Source organism: Monodelphis domestica, chromosome 3 (genome assembly GCF_027887165.1).
Source record: "Monodelphis domestica isolate mMonDom1 chromosome 3, mMonDom1.pri, whole genome shotgun sequence".
Classification (NCBI taxonomy): domain Eukaryota; kingdom Metazoa; phylum Chordata; class Mammalia; order Didelphimorphia; family Didelphidae; genus Monodelphis; species Monodelphis domestica.
Window position 1 is genome coordinate 208,074,304 of NC_077229.1, and position 19,024 is coordinate 208,093,327.

The 19,024-nt window shown below is 40.3% G+C and overlaps 1 protein-coding gene across 2 annotated transcripts in view; it reads right to left on the reverse strand.

The window, feature by feature from the left end:
• Positions 1 to 5,317: 5,317 nt before the first annotated feature.
• The window catches only part of GFOD1 (Gfo/Idh/MocA-like oxidoreductase domain containing 1), a 152,234-nt gene continuing 138,527 nt past the window's right edge, over positions 5,318 to 19,024 (reverse strand). For both annotated transcript variants that reach the window (XM_001367114.4, XM_007487928.3), the window contains exon 2: positions 5,318 to 15,704. In XM_001367114.4, the coding sequence (XP_001367151.1) occupies positions 14,785 to 15,704 (920 nt within the window). In that variant the 3' untranslated portion in view covers positions 5,318 to 14,784. The remainder of the gene's footprint in view (positions 15,705 to 19,024) is intronic.

The following is a 19,024-nucleotide window of genomic DNA, read 5'->3' on the forward strand; positions in this document are numbered from 1 at the left end:
GAGTCTGCAACACAGCCATAAAGAGTACATATACTTGTTCCAGGACTTGCCAGAGAACTAATTCATGTTGAAATGGCATTTGTAAAACAGTCAGTGTGACATTGCTAACATACTCTAGAGTATCCACTACCATATGGGTTATTCTGTTATATAGAATATGTTAAACCCCAAAGCAGACAATAGTTGCCAAAACCACCACACCAAAAACCACTTGTTTGAACATAATTACTATCTTTCCTGCCTGTGGGATTGTTGGGTACAGTCAGACTAAGGGTGCCAATTGAAATAGAAAAGGTAAACTGAGGAAACTGTTTCTTTTGCAATGACTATACTCTGGCTGGCTATGACTGGAGAACTGCTAGAGGGGAACCTGAAACTGTTTGGTTGTAATGGAGGTAGGAATAAGAAATGCTGAGGGATGCTAGTACAGGGATGCTGCCACACAGAGATGCTGATACACAGGGGAACTATTTTGGGGAATGCTCTGGGGTTTGCCTACTGATCCCTTCTGATGGCTGCGGGATAAGTATATCCTCCTTATCTCCTCCCCCTTCACTCCCTCCCTTCTCCAACCCTCTCCTTCCTGCCTCCCTCACCTCCCAGTGCTTCTTGAAGCCTTTGGTTTCTTCCCTCCCCCCCTTGAGGAAACTATATAGATATTCTTTTCTTTTCCTTTTTCAAGTCAAGGGATTTATTGGGATAACAGGATAGGAAACTGAGGTAAGAGAGATGAGGATGTCCCTAATGTAAAATGAGGGAGAATTTGAGGGTTTGAGAAAGTAGTCCAGTCACAAACTGTGACTCTAAGACAGTTAGAGAGATGGAGAATAACAGCTGTTTGAAATTTTCTTTCTTCTTCACATCCAAAGTCTCTCAGTTTCTCCTGGCCAGCTTAACTCTCAGAGAGACAACCAACTCAAAAGCCAAGTTTCTGCTTCTTCTCCTCTCTGTGGTCAGAAACCCCCAACTGCCACTCCTGGGAACATTCCATTTGGAACCTTCCTCTTGATTGACAGGCAGGTCAGGTCCCCAGCTTGTTTCTTGTATCTTGGCTTACAAGTCCTCTCTCTTTCTCCATGCCTCTACCACAAGAAGCAACATGGAGCTCCTGGAGTTCCTAGGGCTAGGAGGTTAAATGAGCAGACCAGCACTTTAGAAAATCCCCATGATAGCCTATTAGAGAATGGATTGGAGTGAAGGGAAACTTGAGGCAGGAAGAGAAGTTAGAAGCCCATAGAGGCAAGCCTAAGGTAAGGATAATAAGGGTCTGGACTAGGGTTGTAGGCTATGTGAGTGGAAAAAAAGAGAATGTATCTTAAGGGGTAGAAAAAAATGTGCAGAGTCTAAAGATATTTTCTTTCATTTGGGCAGACAAATAATGTGAAGTACATGCAAGGCAAGACACAAAATATCATCCATTATTTTTTAATCAAGAGTTCTAAGACTTTTTGTAATACATAATTTACAACATGGCTATGAGCTAATAGAAGCTGTGATTATCCCTGGTTTACAAAGAAAGAAAAAAATGACAGTTTTTGATGGTATAAGATTGAATAGTTTATAATGTTCTGTACAGGTATTTCTTATATAAGATAGAAAATAGCCCAAATCATTAAATCTACCAGGCCTGAGAACTTGAACATCTTCCCGTGTCTCTGTGAATGTTATAAGAATTTACAAAAAAGTATGAGAAAATGGTATGGGCCTCCTCAAAGCTTATCTGGAAACAAAAAGTAAAGTGTAGGTTGTTGGGGGGTGGTGGGTGTTTTAATACACATTAAGAGCTCTCTCTAAAAAATGAAATTAATAAGAAATGTCAATCTTTAGTTGTGTGTCAGGCCTTGTTATAATCACTAAGGCAAAAATAAACCAGGTAAATGACATCATTTTACATAGGGAAGTGTCATAAAGCATTTAAAGATAGATACTACGATCATGATGAAAAAAGGTGGGCTCATTTGTTGAGAATGAGAGAGAACAGATAGAAAACTCAAGTCACTGGAACATCAAAAATACTATCAGAGCCAGAGAAAGGGCTGTAGTATGTTGGGCAGGTCACCTGTGGAAGATTTGTTGGGGAGAAAAAAGGATAATCATAGAGTCAAAGATTTAGAGCTGGGAAAGAGCTCAAAATTCAATCTCATTTTGTCTAATCTCATTTTTTAGATAATTATTAAGATTCAGAAAGGAAAGTAGTCTGCCCACAGATAGAGCTGTGATTTAAACTCAGGACAGTGCTTTAATTTGAGCCCAGCTCTTTAGACTACAAATACCCTGTACCTGACTGTTTCTATTCCTCCAGGATAAGAAAGTCTAAAGGGATTCCGTTTTAAACTAAAGAAAGGAATACATAAACCAATGAAGTCTTGGATCCCTTCTAACCTGACCTTGCTTAGGTTTACTCTGGAGGAGAAGGATGTGTTTAGCTGCAGGTCATATACATGATTGGTTTTGTTGAAAATCTAGATAGGAGATTAATGTCAGGCCCTCCTGTAAAGAAGCATGCAACATAAGACTATACTTATGTCATTTTTGATTATTTTTTAAGAGTTTGAGGTAAATAACAATTTGAGATATGAGAAAGATCTTTTTTATGTTCTGATGCTCTCTAATTAATTATTTGCTTCATTGCCAAAAGAAAGAAAACCCATTTAAGGTAAATAGGATTTTATTCTCCTAAAAATTACTCTAAAATTCTATCTATTGACAAATGCTCTATTTTAATACACTCAAGGGAAGACAAAAGTGCTTTGAAAACATTATGATGCCTCTAAAAGTTATCTTTTATGACCCCAACAAGATCAAAATAAGAATAGGACCCACATATTAAAAAATATTTTTGTAATTATCTATGTAGTAGCCAAAAATCTCTGGAAACTAAGGGGTTGCTCTCCCATTGGGAAATGGATAACCAAATCATGGTATGTGAATATGAGGGCATATTATTGCTCCACAAGAAGTGACAAAATGGTCAGTTTCAGGAGAAACTGGGAAGACCTTTTATCAACTGGTATAGAGATGCGACTAAAACTAGGTGAACAATTAGTACAATAGCAAAAACAAATTAAAATAGGTTTCAAAGATTCGAGAACTGAGCAATGCCATGACAAACCCTGATTCAAGGGGGCTGGAAATGAAGCATGCTGCTTTGCACCTACTGACAGAGAAGTGATAAGCTAGAAATGAAGACTGAGATGTTCGGTTTTGGACATGATCAATATGGGCATTTCTTTTGCTTGATTATACATATTTGATATAGAGTTTTTCTTTTTTGTTGTTGTTCAGTTGGAAGGAGGAGGATGTAGGAGAGAGAAAACAAATGCTTGTTAACTGGGGAAAAATAGTAACATTTGTAATTTTGGGGACTCTTTAGATGGACAATGAGGGTTGATGGCAGTGAGAAAAGGGTTGATAAAATGGCTTCCCTCACCACCCCCTTACAGGAGTCCCTGATTACTTAAGGGAGACACAATGAAGATCTCCCCTTGGTGAAGGATTGCCCTTTGATGGCCTTGCTGGCCCTCAAAGGCAGCGGGGAAGTCTTCTCTACAAGGAGAGGTATGTGGAACCCCAATCTGGATACATGCTACTTTGGGGCACTCACAAGCCTTCCCTTGGTGTCTTCTGGAAAGCTGGCAGCAAAATGGAGTCTGTCAATGAGCTTGTTCCCTTGATGTAAATATATAAGATTGAATTCGCTGACTGCTCAATGTGTTTTAATTGTGAACTGGGGTAAAGGAGAAGTAAGTCTAGGTTAGGGGTTTGTAGGTCACCCTAATGTCTGAAATTCCTGTTCAAAGGTCCATCCTCTGAGTGGGCAGAATTTGCCACTTCTCAAAGTTCACCTTCCCTTACCCAAATCTATCCTAAATCTATATTTCTAAATAATATAATTATAGAATTAAAGAGGTCTTCTTGTAAGGCAGGGGAGAGGTAGAAAGGGGCAGAGAGCACTGCTCAACAATTTGAGTCGGGTATCTCAATAGTTCATGAAATGAAAGTTTTCAGAAAAATTCAGTTCTGTAACAGGAACCAGTGATGTTGAGATTTCTGTCTGTGACAGAAATCTCCAAAGGTGAATGGCCCAGAGAAACAGCTACTCCTTCCATTTCCTTCTGTGTCCCAGAACTCAAGACCCCCTCCTCAGGAGAATTTCCCAGAAGTCTTTGTCCAATTTCCAACTGTTGTTCCTGCCTTATGCACCTGTAGATCTCTCAACATTCCATTCACCCCCAAAGGTTCTCTTTCCTACTTCCCATCATTAAACATTAAATTTTTTTTCAAAGTTTTCTCTCAAGAATTTGTGGCCATTTGAGTTTTGATTAACAGATAGGATTCCAGAATGTACTCCTCATCCTAAACTCTGTACTGCTAGTTTCTTGTCTTTTTACCATCCTCTAACAGAGGACAGGAAAATGTAGCCAGTTGAATGATCATGTTTCTCTTAAAGTTATAGACCCATCAAGTGTCAGCCACATACTCTATGATGGATTATTATTTGAATTATCTAATTGAATTATGATTAACTGAGTAGGTAGCTCTGGTTTATGTTGGTGGACCCTGAAGGGATAGGATCAGTTTGAGGACATCCTCTTAAAATTGTCACCATTAGGTAGTCCAGAAGGTTTCCTGGATAAATTAGATCTCACCTATAGACTGGAATCTGTATCCTTAGGAAGGTCCAGAGTTAATTCAGCTCTCAGGAATTCTCAAAAGAAGTCCAGATTCTCTCTGGGGACAGTCTTGGACTAAATTGGTCTCAGCCTTAATCCAAAGGGGCTAGTCCAAAATAGACTAGCCTCTGACAAATAACAAGTAATGTATAAACAGCCAACATGCTTATAGGATCATAAGAGGGCATGGAGACACTTGTATAGGGGGAGGAACACTGAAATTAGAGTCAGAGAACCTGTTCAAATCCAGTTTTGCCATTTACTACCTGTGTGACCTCAGGGAGGTCCCTTTGCTTTTTTTTGAGCCCCAGTTTCCTCATCTATTAAATGAGGGAAGGACTTAGTGATCTTCCTTGCAGGTCTAATGTTCTGTATGTAAGTTGAAATTCAAGGATCCCTAAGTGATTCATGATGCCGGGCTTTGTTAGTCACTGCTGACACACACAGACTCCCATTCCCTGTTTCCTCCCCTCAGAATGATTATCACACAGCCCTAGGCTGACCAGGTAACCGACTCACCAAGTGCAGCTGGAGAGAATTCTGTGGCGCCAGTGCAGATGGCAAGTTCTGCTGGGGGTTGGGGGTTGGGGGTTGGGGAGTGGGGGGAAGAGCATGTAATGTAGAAGAAAGGAAAACAGCTGGAATTACATTCTTCTTTTATGTCTTTATTTGCCACTTTGAGTTCCCTTATCCCATCAATGCAAACATGTAGAACAGCCGGAAACCATGTTTTATGCATCACATACCAGGTGGCTGAGTGAGGCAAACAACATTTCCCAGAGCAATGCCAAGGGAGCCCCTCCTAGAAACCGGGCTAGTGGCCCCTACGAGGCCAGGTAGGGAAGAAAAGCTTCCTCTCCTAGCGGTCTGGCTGCTAAAACATGAGAATCCTAAGACTCAAAACACCAAAAATGGCCACATTCATTGTCCTTTTCTGCTACCCAAAGGAAAAAAATCCCTCTTCTATAACTTAAATGCTATTTTTTTTTTTGCTATCTACATAATATATAAAATATAGACTCTGTTTACTTTATAACACACTTTTTGATAAATAGCTCTTTAAAATATCTACTGTACATATGCTCATGCGTTGACATTTTTCATTTATATATAACTTCGTATTTGTACACATATAATATCTTCAGGTATGTAAAACACAATAAATACATACTCCACAATGATACAGCAACGAGAACGCGAGGTCAGTCGGAAAGGAAAGAAATGAAAGCCAACACGAACAAAGGCAGCACTAGAAAAAGCACCAGGCAGCATTCGGCACGAAAAACTGCAAGGGGCGGAGTCCTTCCCCAGGACAAGGCACCTGGCGCGTTAATGACAGAGGTGTCAAGGAAAGGGGATGGATGAGTGAAAAGGCCGGGGCGGGGGGTGCTCACTTGCTCTTATTATCTTCCCATCACTGGGAACTAGCCGGCCGGATCAGAAATTCCTCCTCATCCTGCCAGGCGGGCCAAACCGGGGACTAAAGGCTGCTTTGGAGCAAGGCTAAGGATGGAGGGCGGCTGATTCATTCGGCAGCTTAGCTCTCCACGGTTGGGCTGGAAGGCGTAGAGAGAGGAAGCGGAAAGAGGGTCACCCAGAGAGATCAGCACAAGAGTGGGCTGAGGAGAAGGGCGGCCGAATCAAACCCCCAAACTCCTGTATGCAGGTTTAAGATTGTATCCGTCTGGTTTGATTACTGAACCAATACTCCCAGCCCCCACCACTCCCCATCAGCCCCACCTCCACCCCAAACCTCTGAATACACTGTGTTCTTATTCCCCTTTATTCTGGGAGTCAGGGGACGGGGAGGAAAATACAACAGATACAGTGCTAAACTTCAGGAAAGGGCTAAACTGTCCACAACTGACAGAGCTATTCGGAAAAAAAAAATTAATTTGTTTGGAAGAGAGCAGGTCTCTATTTTTCACATCCAGTCTTAATAGATTTAATTACTTAGCATGTAATGTGGATTTAATTTCAGAGGCCCCTCCCCCTCATTTCTTTTGTCCTCATTTCTTTTTAAACAAATTAAAGCACTCTTACTAAACTTAATGGCTGCAGGGGCTGCTAGGTGGCCCAATGGATAGAGCCAGGCTGGAGGCAGGAAGTTTGGGGTTTAAATTTGACCTCAGATACTTCCTAGCTGTGTGACTAGGCAAGTCACTTAACCCCAATTGCCTAGCCTTTACCAATTTTCTGTCCTAGAACTCATACATAGTATTGATTCTAAGACAGAAGATAATGATGTGTGTATAAATTTATTTATATATATAAATGTGTTTATGTAAATTTCTTTTTATATATATATGTAAATGAAGACAAAGCCTCCTCTAATTTGTCCATGATAGATGACAAGTCACTGGCCAACTCACCTATCTATCCCTAATGAAAGCCTAGGATGGTGAAAATCAGCTCCCAATCTTGAGACCTTTGCACCTTTCTAGACTTGTGGGAAACAAACAAACAAAAAAGTTCCAGATTGTGGAGTTGCAGTGCTCCTATGGGATCTTACCACAGACCTTCACTGCTCCTTCTTTTCTAAGAAAAAAGTAAGTATACCAAAAAATGACATTTTCAGTTGTGGACTTAAAAAAAAAAAGTGGCATCCTGGGGAGACATCCAATGTAAAAACATAGAATGCAAAAACTTCAATACTTTAATTTTATGATGAGAAAATTGAGACCCAGAGAAGTAAGCCAACTTTAGCACATTCAGTAAGTGGCAAGACTGGGTCTCAAAATAGTTGTTCTGCTGTTCAAAGTCCTGGGTTCAGACCCTACATTTGATTACTGTCTGTGTGACTTTGGAAACAAGTGATTATTCAATTTCCCTGGGCCTCGATTTCCCTCATTTACAAATTGAAGAGGTGGATCCAGCTGAACTCTCAGGTTCTTTTCAGCTCTAACTGTAAAGTATTATTTAGCTAAAACGTGTTTTACAGGCAACTTTTTAGGGAAGCAAAATGATAAGGTGAAAGAAATTACAGAAGGGGACTGACGCCTTGTGTTCAAATTCTGGTTCTTCCATTCAATATCTAAGTGACCTTAAGTAAATCATTTTATTTTCTTGGGTTCAATTTCTTGATATTGAACTTGGGAAAGGAATCCTTTTCAATGACAAAATCTCATTATCATGATATAGATATATCTTTTTTTTTTTCCTGCTCTCAGCAAGCAGATTTGCCTTCTCCTCTGATGGTCACTACCACCCCCCTCAATCTTTTTGCTCCATGACTACAAAGACACTGACCAGATCAGAAAAGCAATATTAGACTTCAAAGAATTTTGAACTGGAAGTCAATAGAGCCAAGTTCCAGCATCAGTCCTGATACTAATAAGTTTTAAACCTTTGGACAAATGACTTCATTTTCTTTTTTTTCTCTTTTTTAAAAACCCTTACCTTCCATCTTGGAGTCAATATTGTGTATTGGCTCCAAGGCAGAAGAGTGGTAAGGGCTAGGCAATGGGGGTCAAGTGACTTGCCCAAGGTCACACAGCTGGGAAGTGTCTGAGGCCAGATTTGAACCTAGGACCTCCCATCTCTAGGCCTGGCTCTCAATCTACTGAGCCACCCAGCTGCCCCCATGACTTCATTTTCTTAAGCCTCAGTTTTTCATTTGTAAATTGAAAGGGAAAGACAAAATTAATTTGAAGGTCCATTCCAGCTCTAATTGTCTATGATCTTATCTTATGATAGATCCCAATGGGTTTAAGCCCTGTTGAACATCCATGCAGGACACAGCTACTGGTTAGAATATTATGCTATATCCAAAAAAGGAACTAATGGAATCTGATTGCAGATCAAAGCATGCTATCTTTCACTTCATGAGTTTTTTATGGTATGTCTTTTTTATGTTTTTTTTTTAATATATCTTGTCACGATATGGGAAATATGGAAACAGGAACTGCAGGAAAGTACTATAATAACTTCTTTCAGACTATTTACTACCTCAAGGAGAGAGAATGAGGGAGAGAATCTGACTCATGAAATGTTAGAAAACAATTGTCAAAAATTGTTTCTATATGTAATTGGGAAAATTTTTAAGGAAAAAAATAATGGAGCAAAAAAAATGTATGTGATAGTTTTATGATAAGATTCCAGACAAGGGAAGCAGCAAAGTGGCTCAGAGGATTGAGAGCCAGGTCTAGAGATGGGAGGTCTGGGGTTCAAAAGTGGCTTCAGACATTTCCTAGCTATGTGACCCTGGACAAGTCACTTAACCCCTATTACCCAGCCCTTACCATTCTTCTGCCTTGGGACCAATACATAGTATTGATTCTAAGACTGGGGGTAAGGGTTTAATAACAAAAAAAAAGATCTAGGGTAAGGCAAATTTTCCCAGGGCTTGGGCTTTGGGTACATATACAAATGAATACAACAAGTGCCATTTACTGAGACAAGATTTTTTTATCCCCTTATTATATTTAAACCAGAGCAAGCCAGAAAATAAGAAAAAAGGATCTAATAAGTCAGTCATGAGTTTTTGGAAAACACTTAGCTCTGTGGTTTCTTGCATAGCCTGCAATCAAAATTAACTCAGAAAGGAAGATTTTAAAGGGAGTGACATTTCCATTCTGAAAGGGGGAAAAGCTTTCTTTTTGCAGTTCAATACTGTTTTGGCCCAACATCAAGCACTGCATCCTATAAAACAGGAGGACGGGTGTCACAGTTTAGTAGAGAGAGACCTTAATTACTCAGATATGAGCAGGCAGGAAAATATTCTCATCAAGTCATCAGGAAAAGAGAGGGATCTTTGCTCCAGTAAAAGAAGCCACTGATAAAATGCTATATTCCTGAGACACATCAAAATATGAGAGAAGAGGAAGGGATGTGAAATCAGAAACCTCAAGCCCAAATCCTATTTCTACCACTTCCTACCAATGAGCATCAATGATGACTCAAAGGAGAGAGTTAGACTAGTTGACTTTCCAGATCTCTTCTAGCTCTGAACTGACCATGCTACCTTTGCCTACTTAACTGCTATCAACATCCATTCCAAAAGGTTGAATAAACCAAATGGAAGGTTGCCTTCTACCGAGTGGAGAAATGAATTGATCTGACTGATGTAGAAAAGGGTAATCACTAGAAAGCAGCAAAGGTTCACTAAGAGCAAGTCAGGTCAGAATAACCTCATTACCCTTTTTGGTTATTCAACTAGTAGCTGAGTGGAAGATCAGATAGACATTAGTAATTTATCATCTAGCATTTATATAGTGCTGTGAGGATTGCTTTGCACATCACATCTCACTGGGTCCAGCAAGGCATTTGGTAAAGCCTATTGTAATATCAGCAAGACAAAGTAGAAAGATCTTGGCTGAAAATCAGACATTTGGCTACCTGAATGAAGGCTGAGCCCCACCCCAAAGGGAAGAATGGCAGAGCATAGAGGTCTTCAGTAGTATTCCAGAGCTTTGTCCTTGGCCCCATTCTACTTAACATTTTTGTCAGTGACCTGAATGAAGGCACAGATGTTATATAAATCAAATTTTCATGAGATATGAATTTGAAGGAAATAGAAAATATATTAGAGGCAACTAGGTAGCTGAATGGATAGAGAGCCAGGCCTGGAAACCGGAGGTCCTGGGTTCAAATCTGGCCTCAGATAACTGTCTAACTGTGTGACCCTGGGCAAATAACTTAAACTCAATTGCCTATCCCTTATCATTCTTTTGCCTTGGAACTAATATTCAGTATTGATTCTAAGACAGAAGGAAAATGTTTAAAAAAAATACATTAGATGCTGAGTCCAGGATCCAAAAAGATCCTGACAAGCTTGAGCAAAGGGCCAAATTAGTTCATATAAAATTTTAAAGTGATATATGCAAACTCCTATAATCGGATACAAAATTTCAAAATTAATTTGCCTAAGAATAAGATGGCTAGATAATAGCTCATGGAAAAAAATGAATGTGTTTTAGTATACCTCAAACTCAATATGAGTCAACAGTGTGACATGACAACCAAAAAAAAAAAAATCAATGTACTATTATACCATACTACTAGAAATATGGTGTTCAGAACAAGATAGGCAAGTTTCATTTTGCTCTATTCAGATCTTATCTCTAATATTGTTATTTATAAGTGTCACATTTTAGGAATGCTATTAGTCTGGAATGCACCCAGAGAAGAGTGACTAGTAAAGGGAATTCAAAATCATGGTTAAAGTAACTGGGAATAGATTTCCTGGGAAAAAAAAGTGAGTAAAGGAGAGGGATGGGCCATGAAACTAGAAGTGATGGGCAGAAGGTATAGAAGAGAAAGCTTTAGTTTCACTCCAAGTGAAAAACTAGTAAGTAAAGCGATCTAAAAATCAAATTGACTGGGTTAGGAAGTAGTAAGTTCTCCATTTCTGAATGTCTTCAGCTAGAGATTGAAAAGCTTGCTGCAGATGTAATACCTTTAGTATGGTTTGGATTAGATAACCTGAGAAGTTTTTTCCAACTGACATTCTATGATCTTCAAGAATCATTGAGGAGTCCCATCAGGGACATCCCATCATCCTGAGCTTGGTGCTAGCAGGATTAGCCCAGTTCCCTCAGTCAGGGAATTTATGGGTGTCCTGCCCATAAATGCACTGGTACTTTAATGAAGTCTTCGCAGTCTTAGTAGCAGAATCTCCTATATTTCTTTCCATAAAATATCTGGAGATAAATTTTTTTGTATTATTTCATAGTTCCTAACTGGGCAGGGGCAAATCAGCAGAGCAACCGGGAGCAGAATTTTAAGCAAAATGGAAGGGTAGCTTCCTTCCCCTGGTAATTCCTCTGGTAACACTGCAAACAGGCAGAAAAAGGTCAGCAATTGCTGGGACAATTCAGGTTTACCAGATGCCCCAATAGCCTCTGGGATTCTAGTTCCAGCATGCCAGGAAATTTGAAAATATGGGCAGAGACCTCCCCCAGATTCTTTTTTATGAGTTTGAGATCCATGATGTGGAACTTTACATATAACATCAGATTTCAAAAAACATATTGGTCTGTTTTATTGAATTTTTTTCTTCTTCCTTTTTCCCTTTATTTAAAAATCACTATTATAAGGGATGTGTCTCTGGGAGAAGGAAAAAGAGAAATACAGGGGGAGAAATCTAAGCAATATGAAAACAAGAGATATCCATACAAATCTTTAAAAAAAAAAAAGACTCATCTTTCATCTTAGAATCAATACTAAGTATCAGTTCCAAAACAGAAGAGCAGTATGGACTAGAAAACTGGGGTTCAGTGACTTGCCCAGGGTCACACACAGCTAGAAAGTATTTGAAGCCAGATTTAATATAAATCTTTTTAAAAACCATTACTTATTTCTTCTCTATCTGCCAAAAGTATGACTCTGTTGGCACTGGAGCAGAAGTTAAGGCCTGAGAACTGAGTCATGTTGGTTTTTATTGACTTAACTAAAAGAGCCATACTACCTTTAGTCATTTCTCTTTCCTATACATGTACCAAAGGCATTCCAGAAGCCACTCTTTGGGATTTGCCAAGTTAAAATGTCCACTTCTGTGTTTTCTTAACTAGAAAATACACATTCCTTTTACAGCCTGTCTTCAAAGGGGCACTCAGAGGCTACCAAAAAGGACCCTAAATTTCTACTATAAACGCTTTGGGGAAAAAAAATCTCCCTAGTGTTATAGGGAGTTACCAAGACTTTTCCTAATTTTAGCATGTGACTTGGAATTTTGAAACAAAAAGAGTAGCCCAGTTTGCCCTTACCTCTCTCTCTCTCCCTGCTGACAACCATCTCTTTTCAACTAGGCTGGGATTTAAACACCTTTTCACTCAGGAACAGAATCTATTTACTCAAATGCTAGCATTCTAATAACCCCTTCCCTATCACTAAAATCGAGGAAAAGAAGGATGAGAAGTCCAGCCATGAGTAATTGCCTCAAAGAAATGGCACTGCTGAGACTTCTAAATTCTACCAAATTTCCTATTTTGAAGCTACTTTAGTGAGATCCTGGTACTCCTTACATAATGGCTTTAAGTCATTGACTAAAATACAAAGGATGCTACAGTTAGGTCCCTAGCAGAGAGGGTGAATTGTTTCAACCTGGATGATACTCAAGTTTAATCCTTTTAAGTGGAAACTGGAGGATATTTCCAGTGGCATTTTAAATAATTGAATGAATATACTATAGAAGCCCAGGGATCCTCTGTGGTAGGGAGTCAGGGGGAAGAAAAGAAGCTAATGATCCCAGTCATTTTAAATATGCATCTCTCTAATTGCAATGGGCTGTACCAGATGCCTTCTAGAAATGTCTTCTAATCTTACTTTTAGTGAACTGAGAAGTAGCTCAAAGTTCTTACCATCCCCAATAAAGGTCAGCTGCTTTCCCTCAGCATGGGTCTGTGACAGAGAGGAAAGCAACACAATATCAATGACTTTATACTGTCAACCCAGTATAAATCACAGATTTAGAGCTGGAAGGGACCATAGAGGTCATTTTGTCCAACACCCTCCTTTTACAGATTAGAAAATGGAGGCACAGAGAAGCTAAGTAATTTGTCCAAGGAAGGGGAGTTTTGAAGGGGGTAGTTCTAAATCAGAGGGATCAAACCCCATCAAACTAAGGAAACCTTGAAAAGTGTGCCCTTTGATTGCATTATAAAAGGCCATAACCAAAAATCTATCAGGTGCTGACCTGGATCCTAGTATCAAAGAAAAGGAGGTAGAGAAGAAAGGATTCTTTTTAGAAAGATAGGGGGGACTAACCAGGTCTTTCTCTTTCAAGCCTGAGGGGAAAAAATCCGAGCAACTTTTCTGGAATATTTTTTTCTTCACTTTTCTAAATGAATAGAGAGAGGTTTGATATAGTTCAAAAACAATTCCATAAGTATTGTGATTTTTAAGTTGAGTCTAGCTGTTATACCTACCATGTCAAGCCACCCATTTTTGCTCATTCTGTACCAAGAGCAGATGGGCTATCAGCTAAGCAGACCTGGACCTCACTGGGTGCTATATAATACTACATACACTTGGGATTTGAGCTGTGTAGCCACCTTGGCAGAAAAAAGCATATTAGAGAAACTTAATGTTCTCTTTGTTACCTATAATCCTAGTCCAAACTTGTATTAAAATCTAATGAGTTTATAGGGAGGTTTCAATATAGTTATTCAAACTGTTGATGGATTCGGATGACTTGTTCAATTCTACCCTGTCTCCTAACCCAACTTTGTTTAAAGAAAACAAAGGGAGCCCTACTTTCTGCTTCTCATCCATGATGCTCCTATCAAGTTATCAGAGTAACAGGAAAAAAATGGTGTAGCTAATTTTTGAAAGGACCCTCACTGACAACCTAGAAGCAGACTGTGAGTGGAAAGGGCTCATCCAGAAAAGCTATACTCTTCCCTACAGCATAGGTTTGGGATGCTCTCTCTTTCAAACACTAGAAATAATCTAAAAAATGGCTGCCCAGCCTCCAAATCATCATACTTGACAATCCCCTTACACTCCTCTATTCTCTCTCTGTCTGTCTCTCTCTCTCTCACACACACACCCATACACTCACACTCATTCTGCACAACCTTTTCCTCTAGAGAAAAATGGACATAGCAGAAGATTGCAGGACCACATGGTGCCAGGATCGGGTATGGGGAAGGAAGGCCATTCATGCCAGCAGCAAACAGAGCTAACCATTGAATGCAGCCTGATCTAACAGCACCATGTGGCTGGGGAGGAAAACTGGGAGGGATGTATATGTGGGATGTAGAGCCACATGTAGAGAAAAGTGATACAGAGAGAGGGCAGAGAAGGGTAAAGGGGGGGGGGGGGGGGGGAGAAGCCCTCTCTCTTTCACAGTAAATACAAAAGCAAAAGAGGCAGAAAAACCACATAGGAATTTCCACTGAGAACTTAGCCAGCTAGTACTACTGGCTGCTGACCAGACGTGTGCAGCTCAGGACTCTGAATCCTCTTGTGGTTAGTTCATGCCCACAAAGAATCCCTTTTGGGGTCCACTTCCCACAAACCCTTGGGTTTTCTTTTTTACAGCAAAGAAGGAATTTTATTTTCTCCACCCTTCCCAAAAGTATTCAGCTACATTCTTTCCCCACCTCCCTTAAGTCACTGCCCCCAGTCATCCCCAAATTTCCTATATCACTCCTGTCCCTAACCCATGCTAGCAATATAGAGACATCCTGCTCCTGCGCATGGCCTCGCTAATCAGGTAGGCAGGGCTCAGCTCTGGCTCCTCAGTCATAATGGTAATGTTCTGCCACTCCCCTGTTTGGCTAGACCGTTTGATAGTGTCTACCACACACAGAGCATAGAGGCAGTCATCAAAGGTGGCAGCCATGGTGAGGGGCCGCCCATCCCAGGTCCGTCGGTCTTCCTGGTCCTGGAAAGCCTGCCGTACTGCCTGCATCATTTTGATGGTACCCCGTAGGTACGGTGAGGGGATGTCACTAAAGGCTTTCTCTGGCAGAAGAGAGTTGCTGACAGGAGTGGCATCCTGGAGCAGGAGTTCCTGCTGTGGGGCACTGTTCCTCTGGCCATAAAGATCTGTGCCAGCTGCCATCAGTCGCCCAGCAGAACCCACCACAATTATGTCCTGCTTGAATTCTCCTGGCACATTAAAATTGAGGGTCACAGTGCAGCACACACCACCCTCTAACACCATCTGGAAGGTACAGAAGTCGTCGCTGGTGATCTGGCGGATGCCCTTGATGTGGTCTGTCTGCTTCACGAAAGTCTTGAGCAGCCCATGGACTTTCACTGCCTTCTGACTGGTGAGGAAGGTCAGTAGGTCAATAATATAAGTGCCCACGGAGTGCAGGCCCCCACCTCCCATCAGGTCATCACAACTCCAGTTGTACTTCTTGCCCAGGAGGCTCCCACTGTGTACCTGAACCTCACATACCAGCAGGTCCCCTACATAACCTTCCTGAATGAGCTGCTTCATACGCACAAAAGCCGGCAGGAAGCGCAGGACATTGCCCATGATGCTCATGAGTTTGGGGTAGTAGTGGGCAGCTGACATCATCCGGAAGGCATCCAGGGGTGTAGCTGTTCGGTCACAGATGACATTCTTCCCAATACCTTTAAGGAAGAAAAGAGAATGCAAGAGGTCATAGGTATACTGGGAGATGAGGACTATATTAACTCTGTGGTTACCCCTGAAGTTATTGTTGGACCTAGCAGAATAATGACTTGGGTGACTTTACGAGATGTTCTCATGAGTATCAACGGACAAATGTAAAGAGGATATTTTTAAAGGACGACATCTCCTGGGCTATTTCTTCAATTGTTTATTTGACAATTCTAGTTAGTCCCCATCAATATTTGCTTATCCTCCTTTTGAAGTTCTTTATGACTGGTGAGAGATCACTTATTCTATAGGTCAGGGTATCAGGTGCTATGGTTAAGAGTCTCCTCATTCCCTTAAATATGGCTACTGTAAAGATTAAAATTTAGGGGAGACGGGGAGACTGAGGCAGGTAGAAATTAGTTTCTCTCTGCAAGGAGTATTATAAATTTTTAGAGGTTTATTGAAGATTAAGGATTAAAGAAAATACAGGATAAGAACATGTGTCCAGGCCATAGAGTGGCCTAGACACAACCTCACCTACATTATGAAAAAAGCCAGGCCTGCCCCACAATGGAAGTCCAAGAGTCAAGAGAGCCTTCAAAAGCCTTTGAATCAGCTTAAATACCTTCTCGATCTTGGCCCAGGTGAGATTACAAAGCATTTTGGGGAAGTAGAGCAAGGAATTGTGGGGATTAGATTTAAATTAGTTTTGAGCGTTAAATAGTTGTAGATAAGAGAGTAGGAGCCATAAACTGTGATAATTAAAATGTTTGGGAGCAAGGGAAATATATAACAATTATGACCACTGAAATATGTTTTCTACTGTGTCTTGGTTTTATATAAATATAAGATGGTTGCCAGGGAATATATTCCCAATTTATGAATATGCCCAAGCCAACTGGGTTTTATAGAGAAATTTAATTTATAATACACTGATTAATCAATAGAAAAAGAGAGAAAGTAAGAAAGGAATAAGAATGAAGGGCCTCAAGCCAATAAGGCCTAGACCTCAGTCCTAAGAGATAAATCAGTCAGTGGGTTTTATCACTCACCCAAGATCTCTCTAGGTAAGGCTTCTCATGCCAACCTCAGGCTTCACCTTCAAGAGAGCCTCCTTTCAAGAAATGTTTCCAGAGAATTCTCCTCCTGACTCCTCCTGAGTTCTCCTTCCACAGCCTCCTTCAAGACCTCTCCAGAAGCTCTCCCTCCAGGACTTCTCTCCTCTCAGCCCTCCTTCAGAGCATCAACCTCCTCAGTCTTCAGACCCCCCCTATCTTTAAGCCAACCATCTAAGTTCCCTCCCCTCAGTTCTCACATCTACCAATCTCTGTCGATGTCTCTCCTGTGCCAATGGTGGTTCTAGCTTAACCCAGGACCGCCCAGAGGTCTGCCCCCTTTGCACATGTCTGTTGAAGGTCATATTCTCAAATAATTAAATCTTGATCTTTGCTGCAGCCCTTCCTAAATCCTGTTACTCTGAGTAGGGGATACAAGAGTCAAATGGAAAAAAAAAAATAGTCCTGGGTCTTAGGGAGTTTATAGTCTTCTAGATTTTTTAAGAAATTAGCTGGAAGAATTCTAGGCCAATCAGGGTCAGAGAATCAGCAAAGTATAGTATAGGATTTGAGGTGCATTAACTTTTTGTTTAATATTGTTATAACTATTTCAGTATAATTGGTTTCCTTTATAATTCTCTTCATTTTATTTTATGCATCCAAAAACATTTTGAGAAGTCCATAGACTTCACCACCTAAAGGGGTCCAGGACACAAGGAAGGTTAGTCATCCCCTGGTGTACTGGAAACAATGTTGGAGCCAAAGGACCTGAATTCAAGGACCTGTTCCAATAATTACATGGTATATAATTGGGTCAAGTCATTTCATCCGAGACTCATTTTCCTCATCTGTAAAATGATTGGGTTGAGCTTCATTTTCTCTAAGATTCCTTCCAACTCTGAAATTCCAGATCTGAGGCAGATTGTATGCTGTCAATAAGTCTTATCTCTAGACTTTTGAAATTGCTTTAGCTACTTGAAATTGACTATTTACACCCTTATCAATCTTCCTATCTATAGTGAATTAGAACTCTTGAAGACTGAGCTGAGAGTCATGAAGAATTCCTGGGAAAAATAAGTACAAGATACCAGGGGGAAAGGGAGACACTATGCTGCTGAGACTGAGGACTCAAGAAAGAACCCTAAGTCTTTAGGTTGTTGCAGGATGAGCAGAGATCCAGCAGTGCCAACACAGATGCCATTAAACTGATCAGCCTAGTTCAGTTTCAGTTAATCAGTTCTAGTCCAGGCTAAGTTCTACCTGATAGGTTCACTCAATTACATTGGGCTTTTAATATAGTTTGCAAGACATGATTTGACCTGCAAGCATGTCTAAATCCATATAAAAGCTTGGCAATGACAAGGTCCTTTCTGCTGAGTTTTTTCAGATGTGGATTTTAGCAGAGTGTATTTCCTTCGGATGAGAATTGCCAATAAAGAACAGCAGCCTGGTGAATTCACTAGCATAGCACTAAGACTTAAGAAGACTATATTTATTTATTGTGTGTCTGTATATATACAACACATACATTTACAATACATAGGTAGGTGTATGTATGTGTGTATGCATATAATATTCACAACATATTAAACACATAATCTGTAATACACACAAATTTATAGAATAGAGATTAGATTTTCTATTGCTTATGGCTCCCAATATCTACAAAGATAAAATAATAGGGGTATTATTCTGTATGTATGTATGATTATATAGCCTTACATACATACACATTCATATGTATTCATGTGGATATTCTAGTATATATGTATTTATGCTGTTCTCTTTAAATACACATTGATATATTAATGGCTCATTACACTTTTCTAATTGTGACCCTGGAATAAAATGGCTGCAAATAGCTGGTAAGAGATTGCATCTTCTATTCCACACAGTCTGAGATGGCCCTGTACCCCTGGCCTCCATGAATCAAGAAGGACAACAGTTCAAATTAAACCATGGAGCCTCCTTTAACTGAGTAACCGAGCCAGAAAATGACAGAAGGAACTGAGTGGACTGGCAGGTCTTTGCTTTATATTAATATTAAGATTGTGGGTCCCCACCCCCACCCCGCCTTGAACATCATATTTTCCCAGTGTGGTCATGGAATTCCCAGAATCCTTTAACACAGCTTCATGCACTCAGGGTTAGAAAGTCATTGCAGAGACAGAATATTCGCTTACTCATGACTAGCTGGTGTTGCCAAAAGCAGCATGAGATCTGTTGGGTACATGCAGTCACCTACCTCAGTTAGGCGTCCAGAATGAGGGCCTCTG